General features: G+C 37.1%; 1 protein-coding gene across 1 annotated transcript in view; it reads right to left on the bottom strand.

Annotated features, from left to right (window-relative positions):
• The window catches only part of KCNH5 (potassium voltage-gated channel subfamily H member 5), a 201794-nt gene that overhangs the window by 159921 nt on the left and 19390 nt on the right, over positions 1-22483 (bottom strand). Inside the window, exons 2-4 of the mRNA XM_039319543.1 lie at positions 12085-12208; positions 10075-10181; positions 4840-4968 (exon numbers count right to left, since the gene is read on the bottom strand). Of these exons, the coding sequence (XP_039175477.1) occupies positions 4840-4968; positions 10075-10181; positions 12085-12208 (360 nt within the window). The remainder of the gene's footprint in view (positions 1-4839; positions 4969-10074; positions 10182-12084; positions 12209-22483) is intronic.

Here is a 22483-nt window from a genome sequence, read left to right as displayed (position 1 = left end):
CTATCTATCTATCTATCATTAAGGGATAACTTGCACAGGTAGAGGAATTCATCCAAACTGAAGATTGAATCTTTAGTCTATAGTATTCCACTGACACAACTTTCAGAGCAAGGAAAGTGCCGTTGCGGCTTTCAATTGTTTTAATGAATGCCCCCTTTTGGTTGCAGAAACACACATTATGAGCAATTAGAGAATTACGAGCAATTAGGGATTAGGGAATCCAGTGACGCACAGGTATGTGTAAATTGGCTTCAGTTTACCATTAGCGCATCTGGCATTGCTTGCTTCAGCTGCAGATTGATTCTATATAGAGATGTTTCAATATTTCCCTAGGATTATCCTCTTATTTTTAGACAGAAAAAAATGAACAAACATTTCTCTAGGGCAAAATATGCAGCACTCATCCTCTGGAGAATATAGTATGAGAAAATATATATTTATATTACTGTGAAAAGCTGAGTAGTAATTCTCCAATGCTCATTTTTTTTATTTGATTGGAATTTACAACAAGAGCAACAATGCAGGGTAAGTTCTAATAGAAAGAAAGAATAATTTGTAGTTTAACTCCTATTTAATAAATCATTGCTTCTTTCGTGCTGAAAAATATTGCAAATTTTCTTTCCATTGACTATACTTTTAAATCTAATTCTATTTTAAATATGATATTTAAATTAATTTGGAGAATGTAAGGTAGGAATGCTAGTTATTTTTGCTACAACAAAAATAAAGGAGAATATTGTAGACATTATATAGGATGGTATACAGCTCTGTCAATAATTGCCAGGTTAGATAAATCATGTGATAATAAATGCTGGAAATTCTAGATAGAAGAAATATTTTACTGTATTTGGTGGACAAGTTAAAAAAATGCTCAGAAATACTGGAAATGAAACTTCAATTCTTATTAGGCATAATTTCAAAACATAATAAAATAAGTTAATCCCATCTTACTAAGATATTTGTTCATGCCAAGGATAAACTTAGCACAACATTGGAAAAGATATGCATTCCCAATAATCTAATGATTAAGGTCACTGGCCAGAGACTAGGATATTGTGATTCCTATCTTAGCCATGAAAGCCAGCTGCAGGACTTTGGACCAGTCACTCTCTCTGACCCCAACTCATTTCATAGTGTTGCTGTTGTTGTTATGAGAAAAATAGGAAGAGTAAAGTATATAAGGCATGTTTGTCTTCTAATTTATAAAAATAATTTAAAAATCTGAAAAAAATCAGACTGGGAAATTAAACTTGGAGCCTGCAGTAATTGCAAAATTAATAATATATATTCACAACAGAACTTAACCCAGTTTAAGCAAAAATGACTTCCATCCCTACTATATGCTTTGTAAAAAATATTTGGACTACATGTCTTGATCAAGGCAAAACTGTAGATGTAATTTACCTAGATTTCTGAAAAGGTAGTACATGATAAACTGTTCTTAAAACTAAATTCCTATAGTATTTCAGGATTTTTACACAAGTGGATCTCTGCTTTTTTGTCTAACAGGCTGCTGAAAGTAAATAATAATAATAATAATAATAATAATAATAATAATAATAATAATAATAATAATAACAACAACAACAACAACAACAAAATGCCAAATCCAGTCTGAACATCTGGCTGACTGTACGATGATCAATAATAATAATAATAATAATAATAATAATAATAATAATAATAATAATAATAATAATAAGCAAGGGTAGTACCAAAAGCAAGCAAGGGTAGTACCAATAGTCCCGTATATGCCGGCGTACAAGGCGACCCGGCATATAAGATGACCCCCGTCTTTGGCGCCGAGTTACATTCCTAGAACGTCATCTTATACGCCGGAAACTACCAGTATTTCTGGCGTATAAGACGACCCCCGTCTTTGGCACCGATCTTAACACTTGCGGAAGTCGCCTTATACGCTGGCATATACAGTAATAGGTGCCTTGGGTGCAATCCCAAAACAACTGGAGCACCACTTGAACACCATTGGCATTGACAAATTTGCCATTAATCAATTGCAAAAGGCGGCCTTACTAGGAACTTCTTCCATCCTGCGACGATATCTGTAATACCATCAGACATCCACATCTGCCTATCCCAGGTCCTTGTTAAGGACTCAATAGGTAGACAAAATGCCAAATCCAGTCTGAACATCTGACTGACTGTGCGATAATCCATAATAATAATAATAATAAAGTTGGAAAGGACCTTGGGGGACATCTAGTCCAGTGGTGGAATTCAAATACCTGAATAACTGGTTCTCTTATTCAGTGCAGGCCTAAAGTGGACCTCCGGAAGTGGCATCTATGCACTTCTGGAGGGCTGTTCTTGCCTGGGAGGTCTCCGAGGCCTAGAACGGACTTCCAGAAGTGGCATCCACACACTTCCGGTGGGCCATTCTAGGCCTGGGAGGCCCTCTCCAGGTCTCCGAGGCCTAGACTGGACTTCTGGAAGGCAGCCAGTTCTCGGAATGCAGCAAAATTTAGCTATCAGTTCAAACCCCTGCAAACTGGCTGAATCCCACCACTGATCTAGTCCAACCCCATGCTCAGACAAATGGCTCTTCTTAAAAACTTCCAGTGTTGGAGCATTCACAATTTCTGGAAGCAGGTTGTTCCACTGATTAATTGTTCTAACTGGAAATTTCTCCTTAGTTCTAGGTTGCTTCTCTCTTTGAATAGTTTCCATCAGTTGCTTCTTGTCCTGCCTTCAGGTACTTTGGAGAATAGCTTGACTCCCTCTTCTTTGTGGCAGCCCCTGAGATATTGGAACACTGCTATCATGTCCCCCCTCGTCCTTCTCCTCATTAAACTAGACATACCCAATTCCAACAATTGGATTTGCTTAACAACCATGCTACTCACTTAACAACTGCAGTGATTCACTTAACAACTGTGGCAAAGAAAGTTGTAAAATTCACTTAACAACTGTTTCACTTAGCAACAGAAATGTTGAGTTAAATTGTGGTCAAAAGTCAAAGGACTACCTATATTGTTTGTTGCATATGACAATAGCTTTTCAATAAGTGGTTAAAGGATACTTGAAATTTGAATGTATCAAAATTGTCAAAAATTATTCAGCTTAAAATAAGCAGCATGCAAAGCATGTCTTCCTCCGATCCCTCCTTTATTTGTACTGAAATAGTTTGTGAATGCCAAGATTCTTGGTAGAAAATATTTCCGTGAATAAAATGGACCTCGTCAAGACATTCAATCTTGATTTGTAAAGTAAAGTTATTATTTCAGATTTGAAATGTATATAAATGTATATAATTTACTATAAATTATATAATTATAATAATATAATTCAAAAGACTGGGTAGGAAGCTTGCTGTATGTTAGCATCAATATTTTAGTTTCACTGAATTTTTCATTGGAATTTATTTTTCCATGAATAATGAATACATCCTCATATTTATACACTGTTTATCTACCATGAGATTGTGGCATTAAGGTTATTTATTATGTATAAGTCTGGCATTCCTGTTTTTTTTTCTTTTCATGTTATGAAATATATTCTAATTACACATCCCATTAATTTTTTTTAGTGATTTTTCCACTCAAATCTTCCTTCTCCCCAATCCTATATATTCCCAGTGCATTGTAATTTATATAATCCTGTTTCATCCTTCCAAGCTATGTTCTGCTGAAAAGTTTCTAAGTATAATGGTGTGACAATACTGTTTTCAGGGGACAGAACATGAATTATGCAATTTCCAGAGTATAACAATTGCCAAAATAGTTTCTTTTGTTAGATATTAGCATTCCATGTACTAGTTCAACCACTTTTTAAGTCTGTCACATACAGGAGTGATCCAAATTTGGTGCCCTCTCTGATCATAAGACTTGGTTGGGCTCGTCCGGAATTCCGAGTTTGTGGTCTCAAAACATCTGAAGGTCATTAGGTTGTGGTGAGCTGAGCCAGGCAACTGTTTTGTCTTAGTATTTTCAATCTACTTTTAACCTAGTGGTCCTTTGGAACCTCATGATCTCAGCTGCACAATCTGTGATTCTTAAAATATAGACTCCAGGGATTGAGTTTGCAATGTACTCCTTTGTAGACCTATAACCCTTCCAAAGCAAGAAGTTTAAAATTAGCACAGACAAGAGGATTGCTGAGAGAGTTAAACCCAGAGGACTACTGCCTGTCAAAGTAAACCTTCCTAAACCTGATGCTGCCCTTATACATTAAGACTGAAATTGTTCATTACTTTTTTGCAAGTCTCATGGCTCTATTCTGGCATTATTGATTTGTTGAGCTGAATCTAAGTTTAAACTGAACTCTAGTTCTTATGTCATTTAGCCTGTCCTTTTATTGTTGCTTCCCATGTCTATATTGTACCAACAGAAAAATTATTTGTAATAAAAAAGTTTTCAATATGCCAAATAAATAAAGTCTTAACATTTTTGGAGGAGTCCATATTTGTGAATTCTGGGGTGCTCAGTGCTACAGTAGAAGGATCAATTTTCAACAAGTCAATAACAACACTCAATTTTATTTCACCCAATGACCAATAAATTACATAAACCATAATTAAAAAACATTGTTCGGACTTGCATCAGCTATTGCCTAATTCTCACTGTAGCAACACATAGCTACTATAGGGGTGAAAGTTCATTCATACAGTAACAATTTACAGTTGCAATGATGAACCATATCTCTCTCTGGATCCACAGTCAACCAGGTTTTAGGATATCTATCTTGCAGAGGTGCAGAAGGAAGAATATTATTTAGCTTTTAAAAATATTTTCAGAATAGATAGTTGAGAGTGAGAGAGAGGCAAAAAAATAGAATTTCCAATTTCTGGGAATCTGTCTTAAACATTATTTTCATAATTACCTTTGGTTGAATCATCTTCAATAGGTTGCTTGAATAAAGTGATGTCTTTAAAAGTGCAAAGAAATAACACCACTTTGTCATGCTCATTTCTTATTGGTGCAATTTGCATGTAAAACCAAACAGGTGTTCCTGTAATTGAAAAATAAATAAATAAAGTACAGATCACATCAAAAGGAATATGAAAGCAGGCTCATCATCCTAATGATCGCTTATTATGTTTATAATGAGCTGTTATTATAGTGAAAGGTATTTGAATGCCACTGAATAGAATGGGAGAATTAGTCACTGAAAGAAATAGGATTTAACCATTCTTAACTGGGCAAATGACTGTGGTAGTGTGTTTGATCTAAGAAATTGGCCTTAATTTGGAAATCTGCAAAAAGATGGAACTGTAAACATGGGCAGTAGCTCCACCCCTCTTCTTTTCCTTTTCTGTTTAATCTTGAATCTTTGCTTCTACTCCAGGGGATCTGGAGTGTCGAAAAAGTTAAGATGGTGATCACAACCACACAATCAACCACAAAAGCAACATTTTAATGTGTGCATTGCATATGTGGTACGTTTTCAAAAGGAGTAAAGCTTTGATTGCATGGAGACAACTGCGATCATGATTTTTTGACACCCCTGTCCTTCATTCCCAGTGGATCCTCCTACTTCCATATCTTACAATCTGAGCCCCCTTTTCTTTAGTGGAAGTTGCCATGTTTGTTGCCTGGCATACAGATCAGTGTGAGGTTGAAGATGGGATTCAAATATCTCTGGCTGCTAATTCTATGAATCTAAGAACATAAAAAGATCATTATGGAATTAAGTTACATTATCTAATCTAAGCCAGCATTCTTTTTCTGACAATCTTCCATGCAGATGCCAATAGGTGCTCAGAAGATGGGCTTCATCCCATCATCCGCTATATAAAGTAGGCTTCCTTTTTGCTTTCCCTGTAAAAATGTTGAATTATAACTTTTTTAATCCTCATGGTGTATTTTTATGACCTTTATTAAAAAGCAACAGAGAACCTGTCCATATCAATCTTTCTGGTACAAATATATCCATTTCCCAAGCATTTTGAAAATCATTTTCCTATTATTTCAAAAAAGCCATCTGTAACCAAAGGACAAGAGACCTGAGAATGATATAGGCCAGGCAACCAAGTCATGATTTACTATTTCAACACTAAAACTATGTATGAATATAAGCTTTACACTTTTTATAGATAACCTTATAGATAACCTTCTTATAGATAAGTCAATAAACATTCTGCTTCCTAGCCATGTTGTATCAACTTATCATGTAGTTATTGCACATAGAGAGCTTATTAGAAACATTCATGGTCTGATGACTCAAAGGGAAGAGATGGATTAACATCAGTATCCTTGCACCATTGCCCAGTGGTTTTTCCCATATAGATGCATAAATAGTTTTTAAATGTCTTTTTTTCCTCTAGCCTTTCTCCTGATCTGAGCCATCTTTCTTTCATTTTCCAGCTTCTACTATTACCATCATTGCCAAATTTGGTTCTGTTATGTCAGCAAGGGAATAATCCCAATCCAATTACATACATTTTCAAATATTTTTTGACTAGAGAGAACATAGACAACACGTGGTTTTGGAAATTCCTTTCAGTTTCTTAAGAGCTCTACTTTGGGCGACATGATTATAAGGGAGGGGGTTAAGAATAAAATAGTCAATTGCATTCTGGGCTGCTGCTCAACTACCTCTTCATTAGGATGCATGGGGGCGTTCCTATTTTTTTCCCCTTCTAAAAATCTGGCCCATTTTTAGATTCTTTCTTTTGCCAGGTTCTTCCCAACCAATATAGTCCTATTTGATTCTGTTTACAGACCATTATCCTTCCTGTGGCCAGATAGATAAAGTTCCAAGTCCCTTTACAGAAGTTCCTTTGAACATTCCATTGGGTTGGAAGAAATAAAAAATGAGGCAACTGTAATTCAGCATCAAGAACATATTGAGATTCAAGATATAAGTTATATACACATTTGTGTGTGAGAGAGAGGGCTAGTGCGTATGGGACAGGAAGGAAGGAAGGAAGGAAGGAAGGAAGGAAGGAAGGAAGGAAGGAAGGAAGGAAGGAAGGAAGGAAGGAAGGCTCCTCTGGTTGTTTTATCCTTTGATCTCTACACTACAGTAAAAAAAACTAGTTTGGTGTAGTGCAGTTATTGCAAAACTTTTAGAGTCCGAGTGCCCAAACTGCAACCCAAAACCCATTTATGCATCATCGGGTGTTGGGTAGGTGTGGCCAATTGGGTGGGTGTGGCCCATTGGGTAGGCATGGCTGCAGTGGTAACGGCAGACTGGGTGGGATTAAAAAATTCAATCAATCAATTCCAACTTTGCAAGATCTTTTTTTTTCCTGCAAGAAGTTGAAATTGACTGATTGATTGAACCTTTTTTTTTTTTTTTTTTTTTGCACATGGCAGCAGAGGCCTAAAGCGAAAAAGTTTTATAAAATCCAGCTGAAGGCCTAGGACTGGGGCGACGGCACACGTGCCCACAGAGAGGGCTCTGATTGCCGCCTCTGGCACCCATGTCATAGGTTTGCCACCACTGGTGTAGTGGCTAAAGTGCTAGACTAGAAACTGTGAAATTATAAGTTCTAGTCTTTCTTTATAAAGATTTAACAGTAACAGTAACAGATTTAAATTTCATAAACAACTTCAGAAACCTGCAAAATGCTTTGCTGAGCTGCATTGCTGTGTAATTATTTCAAAATTGCAATTTGGGGAAACTTTCAGAAGATTGGTTGGGGAATTGCTTTGGAGTTATGATGAAGCACTCCAATAGAGATTCTTGTCAACCAAAAACAACAGCATTAGCCAATGAAATTGCAACACTATAAATTTCATTAATCAAGAAGACAGCAACTAACATAATGCTATCCACTTCAGGCAGAGTGATATTTCTGGGTAGTGCATTCATCAAAATAGAGGAAATGCAGCCTCTACAATTTCTGCAGATAGGACTGGATATGCCAATTCTTGCTTAGGCTGTGGAAGGTTAACAGCCATACTTTGTAAGTAGGTTCAAAAATCTGGGAGGCACACTGAGCAAAAATGTCAAGATCCAATGACTGTCCTAAGCAGTCACATCACTTATTTCACATGAATGTTATTGTTCACAAGATAATGAAAAACAGTAGCTGTATCATGTTCAAAATGTTTGTATCAAGGATTCTCAAGATGATGCAGTGTTTGTAGCAGTATTAATTAAGGATCAGGAGTGTGAGATGAAAGCTATTTCTAGGACTACAATAATCAACAAGGACACATTCTGTGATATATTTTCATAGAAAATTTCTTCCAAGTTGTTGAACCTACAATAAATATTTTATCCTGCTTCAGCTGGAGTGTGGATGTGCAGTATAGTTCTTTCCAAAAATACTTTTAATCATTGCTTTAAAAAAATAACTAGAAGTATTTTATTAACTGATTCTTATCATTAGAAATCAATGTCTCAATAAGACACACCATTACCACTAGTCAGATAACAGAAGATTTTCCAAGATGTTATCTTGGAGAACTGGGAGTATTTAAAAGGAAGCATTGTCACTTCATTTGGAAATGCCTTATTGATTTTGTGGGACTGTTTTAGAGAAAGAATTCTCTGAATGTTGCAGACTCTGATTCAAAAAGCTGGATGTATTTTTAGTGGCCCCATAGTGAATGTTTTGTCTAATAACAGGAGTTAGTTCTGTTGAGAGATGCTGGCGAGATGATGGCTAAAACCCATCTTGATTATCTCTATTTACATCTGAGGATTTCCAAAATATTAAAAAAAACAAATTGTATATACTATTCTAAAAGTGCTAGCTCCATTCATTTATTTTAAATGACAGATTTTTATTTCTTGAGAACTAGTTGTAGATTGCTTTCCTTTCATTGTGACTGAAGTTTGGGGTCTAATGTCATACAAAATTCAATGTGTTGACAGGCCAGCAAAGCATTGTCCTCTTGTTCAGCCAAGGACTCTTCTTTGTGTTGTAAATTGGCCATAACATGCTCACCCAAAGTATCATTTCCAATGCACCTGGGATTGAGATAACTACTACACCTCTTCGAATGTCCAGGTCTTGACAACTTCAGTCATTGTTTTTCATTTCAGCAGTTACCAGAGACAATTGCACTGGACCTTTTACATCTACCAGAGTTTATAAATTCAGAGATTATATGTATTTAAAATATTTCTAGTAATTTTAATACATATATTTACTTTGCCTTATTTTCTTAGATTAGATTAATGAAGAACATAGCTTCAGAAAATATATGAATAAGTCTAATCATCTGGACTTACAAAGATAAAGGATCTCAGTGTGACTCTGGATATTTCAAGGATTTCTACAGACATTTGAAAGCACATTTAACCAGAATAAACATAGAGGACCGAAGAATAATAGAGCTCAGTGGTAATGCACCTTTTGCATGCACAGGAACCAAGTTGATGTTTCCCATTGCCTTTTTCCAGAATTTCTCATTTTAAGTAGCCTGAGACCATGCCTTTTTTACCATGATTTACGTTTAGAGTGTTGTTCCTTAAATTTATTACTATAGTACTCCATTAGTAGCAAAAATAAAGAGTCTGGCAGAAATATAAGCAAGAAACCCTCTTGATCAGGGCATGCCATTCTAATACCCCCAGGTCCAATTTTCCTGCCAAAATCAGTTAGCATTCAATGATTACCTTAACCAATGGAACAACCTGCCTCCAGAAGCAGTGAATGCTCCAACACTGGAAGTTTTTAAGAAGAGATTGGAGAGCCATTTGTCCGGAATGGTATAGGGCAGTGTTTCTCAACCTTGACAATTTTAAGGCATGTGGACTTCAACTCCCAGAATTCCACAGCCAGCAATGCTCAAGTCCTTAGGTTTCCTACCTGAGCAGGGGGTTGGACTATATGACCTCCAAGATCCCTTCCAACTTTATTATTATTATTATTATTATTATTATTATTATTATTATTATTATTATTATTATTATTATTATTATTAAATTTTACAGTGCATTTTGCCTTTCTTTCTTTCTTTCTTTCTTTCTTTCTTTCTTTCTTTCTTTCTTTCTTTCTCCCTCAAATACTTTTTTAAACATTTCTGCAAACTTTTGTTTATTGTGATGGTATTTCCCTCTTGTGTGCATTCTCTGTGAAGATCAACAATAAGTATGTTACCAGTATATATGACAATTTCAAAGGCAATCAAAGTCCACACAGTTTCATATACGTACTGTTCTTCTTATACAAAAGGACTTCAAAGCAATTTGACTCGTAGTTGTCAAATGTCTGTCTAACTTTTTCAATCGTTTTCTTATCTGTGAGTTCCCCATACATAAAACTGGAGAAATAAAAGAGAGAAGAAAAATAATTTGCTTCATGGTCAAAAATAGGCAATCTAACCTCCTTACAGACATATTTATGTTTTAGATTGCAACATAATTGCAGCCATGCATCCTTAACTATGATTTTTACTTTGTGTAGTTCATCATTTATAGTTGCAAAATTGTTATGAAAGTCCCTAAAAGCAAATATAGGTGGCATAGTCCTTTGGTGAAAGATTTATATTACTTTATGTAAGAGATGTTCTGGGCATAGGAAGGGAGGGAAAGAGGGAATGAGGGAGGGAGGGAGGGAGGAAGGAAGGAAGGAAGGAAGGAAGGAAGGAAGGAAGGAAGGAAGGAAGGAAGGAAGGGTTCAGAATGCTAAAAGTGACATCTTATCAACTGTACATTGATTTTTTTTAACTCTGCATTTTTACTGTTAACAACCAAAGAAGAATATAATAATTTATAATAAATATTTTAAATGCAGTAAAAACTGCTACAAATACTGCATGTTTAAAGTCATAAGACAGTTTAAAAACTCTATGACGCAGAGCATCAACAGCCAAACAGACAAGAAAGCAGAAAAGTACAAATTTAACTCAAAGTCCGGGTGATGGATATGTCTTATGTTGGCACCCAGAGCTTACAAAACTTTGTGCCAAACATAACACAACAGCAAGAAAATTTCAAAACCACCACACACACATACAAAAAAAGCCTCATCCTGATAAATGGCACAATTTGGAAAGCAGATACAAACAACTTCAATGGGTAATTCCAACTAATTCATTCTGATGTTTAATTTTCTTTGGTCAATATCACAAAAGAGCCTAGAACTGCATGGCAGCACAAGTACAGGCAAATAAGTAATTAAAAGATAGCAATAGCAATTGCAATTAGACTTATATACTGCTTCATAGGGCTTTACAGCACTCTCCAGGGGGTTTACAGAATCAGCATATTGTCCCCAATAATCTGGATCCTCATTCTACCAACTTCAGAAGGCTGGAAGGCTGAGTCAACCTTGAGCCCATCAGGATCAAATGCCTGGCTCTGAGCAGAATTAGTCCGCAATACTGCATTCTAACCAATGCACCACTTTTCTTAACTAAATATTCAGGAGCAAAGTAAAGTAAGTTCATTTCATCAAATAACATAAGCCTTGCTAACTGAATTTCCACTCATTTAGATGAATCTGCTTGAAGATCATTGTTGTTAACTTGGTCACTTACTAGCTCCAGGCTGTTTCTTTTCTTTTAAAAAATTTGTCTCATTTTTTTCTCTCTTTATTTTTTCCTTTTGTTTTTACCTGTGGAAATTGTAACTGTGACTTCTATGAACTTTCCTAGCAATAGATATTTCCCTTCAGATTATTCTGGAACAATAATGCACCAGCAGAAAGTTCTGGTAAACATTAAAATCAATTCTCCATTTGTAGTCTCCAGAAAGAGATTCCACCCCAATATTATCTGACTGTGGACCCCAGGAGCACTGAAAAAGCATAGTCTTCTTGATTTCTTCCTGTATTTATTTCTTCTCAGAATAGAAGATGGAAATGAAAAATGATGAGCTTCGTTTAGTTCATTATGAAATACATGCAGATTTATTAAAAAGTAATATAATTTCTTATATCAGTCTTCCCCAGTTTGAGGTCTTCCAGATATATTTGCTGCTTAGAAATTATTACTGTTTGAATATTTAAAATGTTGTAGGAAAGCTTTCAATTTAAAGAATAGCTATCAATTTTATATAATAATCACAGTAATAAGATAAATCCCAAACATTCTCAGATAGCTTAATTGTAGAATTACCACATCTGGAGAGCACCAGGTAGAGAAAGTTTCCCTTTACTGTGATGATTATGAATTTCCACAAGGATCTTTCCTGAACCAATCAAGTCAGTCCATTGAAACTCACCTGCAGGTGCTACTTTTCTGCATGACGTCAGCTCGATGGTATCCAGAGAGTTTACAGAAACCGTCATTACTATAAACTACAGGCCAGTCCACAATCTGAGCATTGCCCAATAAAAAACTGGATTCTAAGGTGAAACAAAACAAAACAACATTAATTCCTCATATAAAGAAATTTTCCAGTTATGAAGGTAACATTCTACAACAGTGTTTCTTAACCCTAGCTTCTTTAAGATGTGTGAACTTCAGCCTAAAGTTGCAGAGGTAGAGAAATACTGCTCTAGATCATTGTTTTTGACAACCATTACATAGTAACAGAAAATAGTGCTATAAAAAGTGAAATAGCAATAGGACGTAGACTTATATACCTCTTCATAATGCTTTACAGCCCTAAGTAAGTGGTTTGCAAATGTCAGCATGTTGCCCCCAACAATCTGGTCCTCATTTTACCGACATTGGAAGGATGAAAGGATGAATCAATCTTGAGCTGATCAGGATCAAACTGCTGGCAGTCAGCAGAATTAGCCTGTAATACTGCATTCTAACCACTGCACCACCACATTTTCCATGATAAAATATCACAACACGGAATGCTTATGTTCAGAGTTCAAGCAAGCTGCTGTGTACTCCCTTCTATTCTCACTTAATTTTTCCATTCCCATCTCTATCAGCCCATCAAATTTTTTTTGTCCCTGAAGATGCTGTTTTAGGGTTTAATTCCCTTTCAGGGGGTTTTAAAACTTAGTTTGCTTATCCCTTCTTTTTATGTATGGAAAAGGTCATTTGGACTATACATGGAATAATATTTAACAGATAGGTTTGTTATCAGTCCATTCTGTTGGCTAATATTAAGATGACTGTGAATATAGGTATGAACTATGAAATAACTGTTCCCAGCAGCTGCCTCTTAGAGGATAAGATTAATATAACAGTTTTGAAGAATGAAATAAAATGAGGCAACAACAGCAAAAAATAAAACATTCCTGATTGATCATTTGATTATGTGCCAACAAGTTGACCACATAGATAGATTTTCTCCATGGTGATCTGTCCCTAACCTGATCCCTCAAATCTTCTAATAGTGTACCCATCATTATTGTAATTCAGTCCATCCATCCTGCTACTTTTCTTCTGTTTTTTTTCTACTGTTCCCACTCTTAGAGCCTTTTCCAGAAAACTAGGTCTCTGTATAATGTGTCTGAAGTAGGGTAATCAACAAAATAATTTGAAGGTAACAAGGAAAACATAGAAACATGTTGACTAACTAAATCTCTGGGTCAAGAGATTGTTCTGAGAAATGAAATGGTCTCATGAGCCATTGGGATGGAGCAGCCTGTCTTTTCTATTACTTTAGAGCAGTGTTTCTCAACCTTGACAATTTTAAGGCATGTGGACTTCAACTCCCAGAATTCCACAGCCAGCATTGCTGGCTGTGGAATTCTGGGAGTTGAAGTCCACATGCCTTAAAATTGTCAAGGTTGAGAAACACTGCTTTAGAGCTCCACTATATGAATGAATAGGGAAGAAATGAGAATGGGAAATGTGTGCAAATATACTATTGAGAACTGGACTACTCATATAAATGGCTCTTAATTCCTTAACCAAATGCAGTTGAGGCAGGGCCTTCTGTGTTTTGGTCTCTTCCATTGAAGAACTTTGCTCTGGAAAATTCCCAGAGGGAATGTCCCTTGGCTGATCTTTAGGAAGAAGGACTTGGATGTTTCTTCCCTAAGTTTTCTTCTCATGTTTGAAGCATAGCCAGCTGTTTTCCTTTTTGCTCATTTTACATTTCCTGTCTATTTTTAAACTGATGCTTTTTACTGAGATTTAATTAGTCATTTTTAAAATGTTGGTCTTTTGTTAGCTGCCCTCAGAGACTCTTGGGAAAAAAGAAAAAGCAGTTAGTGTGTGAAATTAGAATAAATGAATAAAATAAAAAAAGTAACTACGTCAGATCATCAGTAAAGGGAAGTCCAGGGGGAGAGTCCTGCTTCTAGAAAGATGCACTGGTTTGAACTAATTAAACCAGCCCTGTTTTATGTTTTGTCCTTTGTTTCTTTCTCTCAATATATAGCAGAACACAGCATCTACCGGTATATATGCAGACTCAGCAATGAAGGTACCTAGGCTTTAGATTTCATACCCACTGCTTTCCATTCAGGACTATTTGTCTGTGTCCTCTTATTGGAAGGACCAATACATACAAGAATTCTTTCTAGTTTCAAGAAAAGATGGGTTATGCTTGTCAAAATGGTCCTTACACATAGTTTTTGCACTGAAATTCGATTTTGCACTGAACTAGTCCAATAGTTGCTTTTCTCAGATACTTCTTAAACCTTTGGATATGGGGTGTAGCCAGAGATTTGCCTATAGCAGTTCTAACTACCTTAACACCTTCCCTGTGTTAGCAATTTTCATCCCAACACATCAGGCTAGGGAAGGCTAAATTGCCCTCTACTGATGTACAAATTAGAGAACAAATAATATCTTAAATAAGATTGAGAAAGCATGCTGAATATGATTTATGGAATTCTTACCAGACCCTTAGCAATAACTCTGCTTTGAAGTCCTGTGACCAAAAGGGAGAGTGAGCTGACAGTGGCAGAATCAGCAACATTCCAAGCCACTGCTCAACTCCTTCTCCCGTAAGGATGCCCTGGGAAAAATATTTTGAGAATTTTATTTTCTATAGTTTCCAGTTGGATCTAGTCCATTTTCAAACTCTATCTTCCTTTTACCAGCTTCTCCCCCCCACAGCAATTTTGGTCCATTCTTTTCCTGAGGATGTGCAGTAGATATGGAAACTTCCAAGGCTTTTTACGATTTCCCCACCCCTTCCATATTCTCTTGGGTTGGAAATAATAAAAAGGGCTTGAAAATCTAATTAAGCATTCCATAAACTGGATGCCTTCCAGGTTTTGGTTCACAGTATCCAGAATTCCAGAGCCAGTGTAGACCTGCTGAGATTTCCAAAAGGTACGTCGATACACCTAGCAAGTGTTGAGGCTTCATTAGATTGATTTAGTTCTTCCATTTTCAAGAGAACTAGTCTGGATACATACTAGTAATTATCAATACCAGCTCGTTCTTTTAAAAGATGAAGTAAGATAAGAAATAAGTCCACTGGAAATCAGCTAGAAAGAAAAATCAACATTTAGGAAGTGTCTGATTAGAAGTGCTTTGAAATATTAGCTCCCAGAAGTCATTTCCTTAAAATATAGTGGCTTGTACAATATTAATTCTTTTTCTACTAGTTTGTTCTGCCTTCAGCTATAGGGAGGAAGCTATAGACTGTTGCCTTGCCTCCTCCCAAAATGCTAGAAATGATGTTTTATAAAGAACTAATAACACGTTAAAAGCATTGTTCATTGAGAAAAAGGGTAGATCACTGCCTGCTTCTCTTCAATTATCCTTGAAATGAGACACAGAAGCCCCCTAGGTGTCAGACTGAAGCTCCATCACCATAATTAGTTTTATTTTAAAAAGGGCATAAACAAAATTGTACCACTATTTGCTAAAATGTTCACGAGGGTCCAAAACCTTTAGGAATTCCTCTGACCCTTCAGAATATTACTCCCAATGCACACTATTTTCATGATTAAAAAATGACCTACAAATTACAAGGGCAATTTCAATAGAGAAAGTCAGACTATCTGGTATTCAGAAGCATTATATTTGTCATTCTGAATAGTCTTTTATGGACCAACTAAGCTTCCATGAATTGGCTTAAAAAACCATCATAATGGTTGCTGATGGATTCATGTACATACAACATTGGGGAAGTGTTAGCTAGGTCCACCTCCTAGCCTGTGGGACACACAGGCAAACGGTGGGAAATTTGCTGCATTTATGTGGATTCATGTTTTAGAACAGGGGCTCTCAGCTTTCAAAGCCTAGAACCTTTCCAATGTTGTTGCCAAATTGAAAATATTACTGTGATAATCAGGGGAAACTGTTTAATATGGAAAGTAACAACAACCACATTCAGTTCATCAACCATATCCTGGTCTAACCTACTCCCCTTCCCCCTGCACCAGCTTCATAATGTTTTACATGAACATGTCCATGAAATCACCAGGAACGTGACTGTTCCATGCCTTACAGCTCAAAGTGTGACAAAAATTGCAAACCCATCATTCAAAACTAGCTTGTGTCAAACTTTAAACCATGCAGGCAGGAGTCTGAAAGCATCATATATTCTGTAGACCTTCACCTTGCAGGGCATAACAGAAACACAATCAAAGGTTGGGAAGTAACAATAGAGGCGAGACCCTGCTGTAAAGCCTTGCTGTCTGTCTTACTGTGTGAGAAAAACAACAGCTGAAAAGAGCTCTGAATTAAATGCCATTCTCACTTTTTCTGACAATAAATTCCAATCAGTAATTACAGCTTATTTGCCTGTCGTACATTTTCTGCCAGTCAGTTTTACTACATATTTATTGACTTGATTTGTCTCTCATCATCTGACAAGGACTCTCAAGGCAGCAAAGACCAACGAAGTAAAACATCAGGAAGAGGAACAAAATAAAATGTGCAAAATCTAATTGAACATGATCCCATGATCCTTCCTGAACCACATGCCCTCCAGAAGTATCACAGAATTCAAAAATAATAGCAGCAAATTCCTTAGGGATTCTGAGCGTCCTTCAGTCTAATATCAGCAACACTTGATCTTTAAGATCAGCTTGAGATTGCCAGATTCAAACTTTTATTGCAGCTTTCCCTAATTGAAGGTCCTCTTTTGGAATTGGATCCTGGGTAAGGATGATGGAATTTGAAGTCCAACACCTCTGGAGGACTGTGGAGGATAATTAATATGAGCTATAATGATACTCTACAGATCACAATTCAAAAGATATTTGCTTTATTGTAGAACTATCTATACAGTATTATGGTTGTATATTCATGACAATGGATACAATGCTAATAGCAGTCTCAGCTCTATTTGGGCAGGATCACAACTTTTTTTTAACTAGATAAGGTCTCATAAGATAACAAATTGTTTTTAAAAGTAGAAAATGGTTCCAGTTTAGAAGAATTTCAGCACTGGAGTTCAGTACTATCAGTAATGTTATCCTGGCATCTCTAAGCAGATAATTGTGACATTCTTCTAATAAAATAAAATTACCTTTTACAATAATCCCAGAAAACATAGAGATCATCCAAGTTGGATCTCTTTTTAACAAGCTTCCACTCATTACTTCTTGTCTTACCCTCTGGTGCTTGGGGGAATAAATCATTCCTCTCTTCTCTGTGATAGACCCTGGAGTACTGGAAGTCATTTATTATGTCCTCCTGATCCTCCCTTAACCCTTAGCCTCCAGACCCTTTATCATATTTATTACTTTTCTGTGCAAACTTTCTCGGTGTCTTTTTATATCATGGTGACCAGAACTGTACACAGTATTCCAGGTGTGGCCTCAATATAAAGCAATATTATCACTTCTTGTGATCTTGATTTTATCTCTCAATTGATGCAGTCCAGCACTGCATTGACTTTTTTAGCAGCTGTAGCACATTGCTGACTCATACTTAAGTGGTGGTTCACTAGGACACTATAGTAAATCGTTTCCACAGTTACTATGTAGAACCAGATATCACCTATTTTATATAATAATAATAGTAGTAAAGTTGGAAGGGACCTTGGAGGTCATCGAGTCCAACCCCCTGCTCGGGCAGGAAACCCTACACCATTTCGGACAAATGGCTGTCCAGTCTCTTCTTAAAAACTTCCAGTGTTGGAGCATTTACTGCTTCTGGATGCAAGCTGTTCCACTGATTAATTGTTCTCACTGTCAGGAAGTTTCTCCTTAGTTCTAGGTTGCTTCTCTCCTTGATTAGTTTCCACCCGTTGCTTCTTGTCCTGCCTTCAGGTGCTTTGGAAAATAGCTTAATTTCCTCTTCTTTATGGCAGCCCCTGAGATATTGGAATACTGCTATCATGTCCCCCCTTGTCCTTCTCTTCGTTAAACTAGACATACCCAATTCTAGCAACCGTTCCTTATATGTTTTAGCCTCCAGTCCCCTAATCATCTTTGTCGCTCTTCTCTGTACTCTTTCTAGAGTCTCAACATCTTTTTTACATCGTGGTGACCAAAACTGAATGCAGTATTCCAAGTGTGGCCTTACCAAGGCATTAAAGAGTGGTATTAATACTTCACGTGATCTTGATTCTATCCCTCTGTTAATGCAGCCTAGCACTGTGTTGGCCTTTTGGCAGCTGCAGCACACTGGTGGCTCATATTTAGGTGATTGTCTACTAGTACTCCGAGGTCCCTCTCACAGTTACTACTATTGAGCATGGTGCCACCTATGCTGTACTTGTGCATTTGTTTTTTCTTGCCTAAATGTAGAACCTTGCTTTTTTCACCATTGAATTTCATTTTGTTAGTTAGTGCCCCGTGTTCAAGTCTGTCCAGATCCTTCTGTATCTTAAGCCTGTCTTCTGGAGTGTTGGCTATTCCTGCCAGCTTGGTGTCATCTGCAAATTTGATGAGTTCCCCATCTATCCCCTCGTCCACATCATTGATGAAGATGTTGAAGAGCACTGGGCCTAAAACAGAGCCCTGGGGCACCCCACTACACATTTCCCTCCATGTAGATGGGGTTCCATCGAAGACCACACGCTGAGTATGGCCGGTCAGCCAGCTACGAATCCATCTGGTGGTGATGCTGTCTAACCCACTTTTTTCTATCTTATCGAGTAGTAGGTTGTGATCTACTTTATCAAATGCCTTACTGAAGTCCAAGTAAATTATGTCCACAGCATTCCTCTGATCCACTAATTTTGTCACTTTGTCAAAGAATGCAATAAGATTTGTCTGGCATGATCTATTTTTGACAAACCCATGTTGGCTTTTAGTAATGACTTTGTTTGCCTCTAGGTGTTCATTGATTCGTTGTTTGATTATCTTTTCCAGGATCTTCCCAGGTATTGAGGTCAGGCTGATAGGTCTGTAATTTCCTGGATCCATTTTTTTTTCCTTTTTTGAGGATGGAAACTACATCAGCTCTTTTCCAGTCCTCTGGTAGTTCCCCCTGTGTTCCAGGATCTTTGAAAAATATAGTTCAGTGGCTCCAATATCACATCTGCCAGTTCCTTGAGAACTCTGGGGTGTAATCCATCTGGTCCTGGCGATTTGAACTCATCTAGGCTGGACAGGTGCTCACTAACCATTTTCTTGCCTATCTTAACTTGTGTTTCTGTTTTGTTTTTTATGGCACTGTTTTTGATAGGTTGGTCTGTTTTTTCCCTTTGTGTAAAGACAGATGCAAAAAAATGAGTTAAATAGTTCTGCTTTTGATTTTTCATGCCTAACTGCAAGAGCTTACTTTTCTCACCACTGAACTGTATCTTTTTGGATAGGGCGCAATGCTCAAGATCTTTCTAAATCTTGAATCTATCTTCCAAAGTGTTCATAATTCTTCCCAGTTTGGTGTCATCTGCAAATTTGTTGGTTTCCCTTCTATCCCCTTGTCTAGATCATTTATGAAGTTCTTGAAGAGTACTGGGTCCAAGACAGAACCTTAAGATACCCCACTGTATGCTTCCCTCCATGTTATTACAATAGTTGGCAGAGTTTAAGCATTTGCCCTTTTGTTTCAGGCATTGACATCCAGGGAATCCATAGAGGGTATTAAAAGTGTAGACATGGTAGTCACAACTATGGAGGAGAGGTGAGGATGAGAAGAGATGAGACAAGACAAGACAAGATGAAAGATCTGATTTTAGATCTGCAGGTGGATAACTGCAGTAATTAATATTAGACTGACTACCAAACTAGGCTTAATAAAAATATTATCATTTTTAAAGTATTAGCATGCTGTAGATATTACAACAACTCTTCTAATTAAATAAGTATCCAAACTGCATTTACTCAGCTGGGCAACAGCTCTGAATTATTCTATCATCAGATAGATAGATATGAATGCAACAACAATTAAATACGTTTTCAAAAAGTGTTCGGCTGAAATTTTAAGCTGTTTTTTTATGTATTGTTCTGCTTGTCTTAGTTTTATCTCTTTTAAATGAATAGTTTTATGAACCTGACTCTATACTGTCCAGATCACTTTGCTGATGGATGAACTAAAAGGGTGTTTTTTTAAAAATAACTTTTCAGCCAGGTGCTTTATGTTTGTACTTCAGTCTCTTTACAACTATAGCACATCAAACTCAACCTTATGAAGACAAATAAAATTTTCCCCAAACCTACAAATACTTGGTAAGGCCACACTTGGAATACTGCATCCAGTTTTGGTCACTACAATGTAAAAAAGATGTTGAGACTCTAGAAAGAGTACAGAGAAGAGCAACAAAGATAATTAGAGGCTAAAACATATAAGGAATGGTTGCTGGAATTGGGTATGTCTAGTTTAATGAAGAGAAGGATGAGGAGTGACATGATAGCAGTGTTCCAGTATCTCAGGGGCTCCCTCAGAAGAGGGAGTCAAGCTATTTTCCAAAGCAGAACAAGAAGCAACGGATGGAAACTAATCAAGGAGAGAAGCAACCTAGAACTAAGGAGAAATTTCCTGACAATTAGAACAATTAACCAGTGGAACAACCTGCCTCCAGAAGCGGTGAATGCTCCAACACTGGAAGTTTTTAAGAAGAGACTGGACAGCCATTTGTCCGAAATGGTATAGGGTTTCTTGCCTGAGCAGGGGGTTGGACTAGATGACCTCCAAGGTCCCTTCCAACATTATTATTATTATGGATCATCGCACAGTCAGCCAGATGTTCAGATTGGATTTGGCATTTTGTCTACCTATCGAGTCCTTACCCAGGACCTGGGATAGGCAGATGTGGATGTTTGATGATATTACAGATATCGTCGCAGGATGGAAGCAGCTTCTAGTAAGGCTGCCTTTTGCAATTGACTAATAAAATATTTGTCAATGCCAATGGTGTGCAAGTGGTGCTCCAGTTGTTTTGGGATTGCACCCAAGGCGCCTATGACTATTGGTACTACCCTTGCTTGCTTTTGCCAATCTTTCTATTTCTATTTGTAGGTCTTTGTATTTTGTTATCTTCTCCAGTTCTTTCTCTTTATTATTATTATTATTATTATTATTATTAATCATTGCACAGTCAGCCAGATGTTCAGACTGTATTTGGCATTTTGTCTACCTATCAAGTTCTTACCCAGGACCTGGGATAGGCAGATATGGATGTTTGATGGTATTACAGATATCGTCGCAGGATGGAAGCAGTTCCTAGTAAGGCCGCCTTTTGCAATTGTCTAATAGCAAATTTGTCAATGCCAATGGTGTTCAAGTGGTGATCCAGTTGTTTTGGCATTGCACCCAAGGAGCCTATGACTATTGGTACTACCCTTGCTTGCTTTTGCCACAGTCTTTCTATTTCTATTTGTAGGTCTTTGTATTTTGTTATCTTCTCCAGTTCTTTCTCTTCTATTCTGCTATCTCCAGGCACTGCCACGTCCACTATCCAGAATTTTTTGTCTTTCTTATCGACAATTGTTAAGTCTGGGGTGTTATGTTGTAGGTGCTTGTCTGTTTGAATTCTGAAGTCCCAGAGCAGTTTAATTTTATCTTTTTCTATGACTTTCTCTATTTTATGATCCCACCAGTTTTTGCTTACAGGCAAATGATATTTTTTGCAGATCTTCCAATGCACCATTGTTGCTACTTTGTCATGCCGCTGCTTGTAATCAGTTTGTGCAATCTTCTTGCAACAGCTTACCAAGTGGTCCACTGTTTCTTCAGCTTCTTTGCATAGGCGGCACTTACTGTCTGTTGCTGTCTTCTCAATTTTGACTTTGTATGCATTTGTCCTTTAAGGCTTGGTCTTGTGCAGCCAGAATTAGTCCCTCGGTCTCTTTCTTCAATTTTCCTGCTCTTAGCCATTGCCAGGTTTTATTGTTATCTGCTTTCCCAGCTATTTTTTTCATGTATTGGCCATGTAGTGCTTTGTCTTCCCATGCCTCTATTCTGTTCTTCATTTGGTCTTTCTTGTAGGCCAGTTTGGTCTCTCCAGTAGTTAGTAAGCCTTCCTGATATACTAATTTCAGTGCATCTTCATCATTGTTCTTCAGATATTCTTCCAAAGCCATTTTTTCTTCTTCAACCATCTGATGTACTTGTAGCATTCCACGCCCACCTATTTGCCTTGGTAGATAAAGTCTATCAATGTCACTGCGTGGATGAAGGGCATGATTCATTGTCATTATTTTTCTGGTCTGCCTATCCATTGCTTTTAGTTCTGCTTGAGTCCAGTCCACTATTCCAGCTGTGTACCTAATGACTGGGATTGCCCAGGTGTTGATTGCCTTTATGGTATTTCCTCCATTGAGTTTGGATTTTAAGATCTTCTTCACTCTCTTGATGTATTCACCTCTAATCTTTTTCTTGACTTCAGTGTGCTTGATGTTGTCAGCTTG

Source organism: Crotalus tigris, unplaced genomic scaffold (genome assembly GCF_016545835.1).
Source record: "Crotalus tigris isolate CLP2741 ecotype Arizona unplaced genomic scaffold, ASM1654583v1 scf7180000023598.3388751, whole genome shotgun sequence".
NCBI classification, from domain to species: domain Eukaryota; kingdom Metazoa; phylum Chordata; class Lepidosauria; order Squamata; family Viperidae; genus Crotalus; species Crotalus tigris.
Note: the sequence above shows the minus strand (reverse complement) of the source record. Positions and strands in the feature narration are given on the sequence as shown.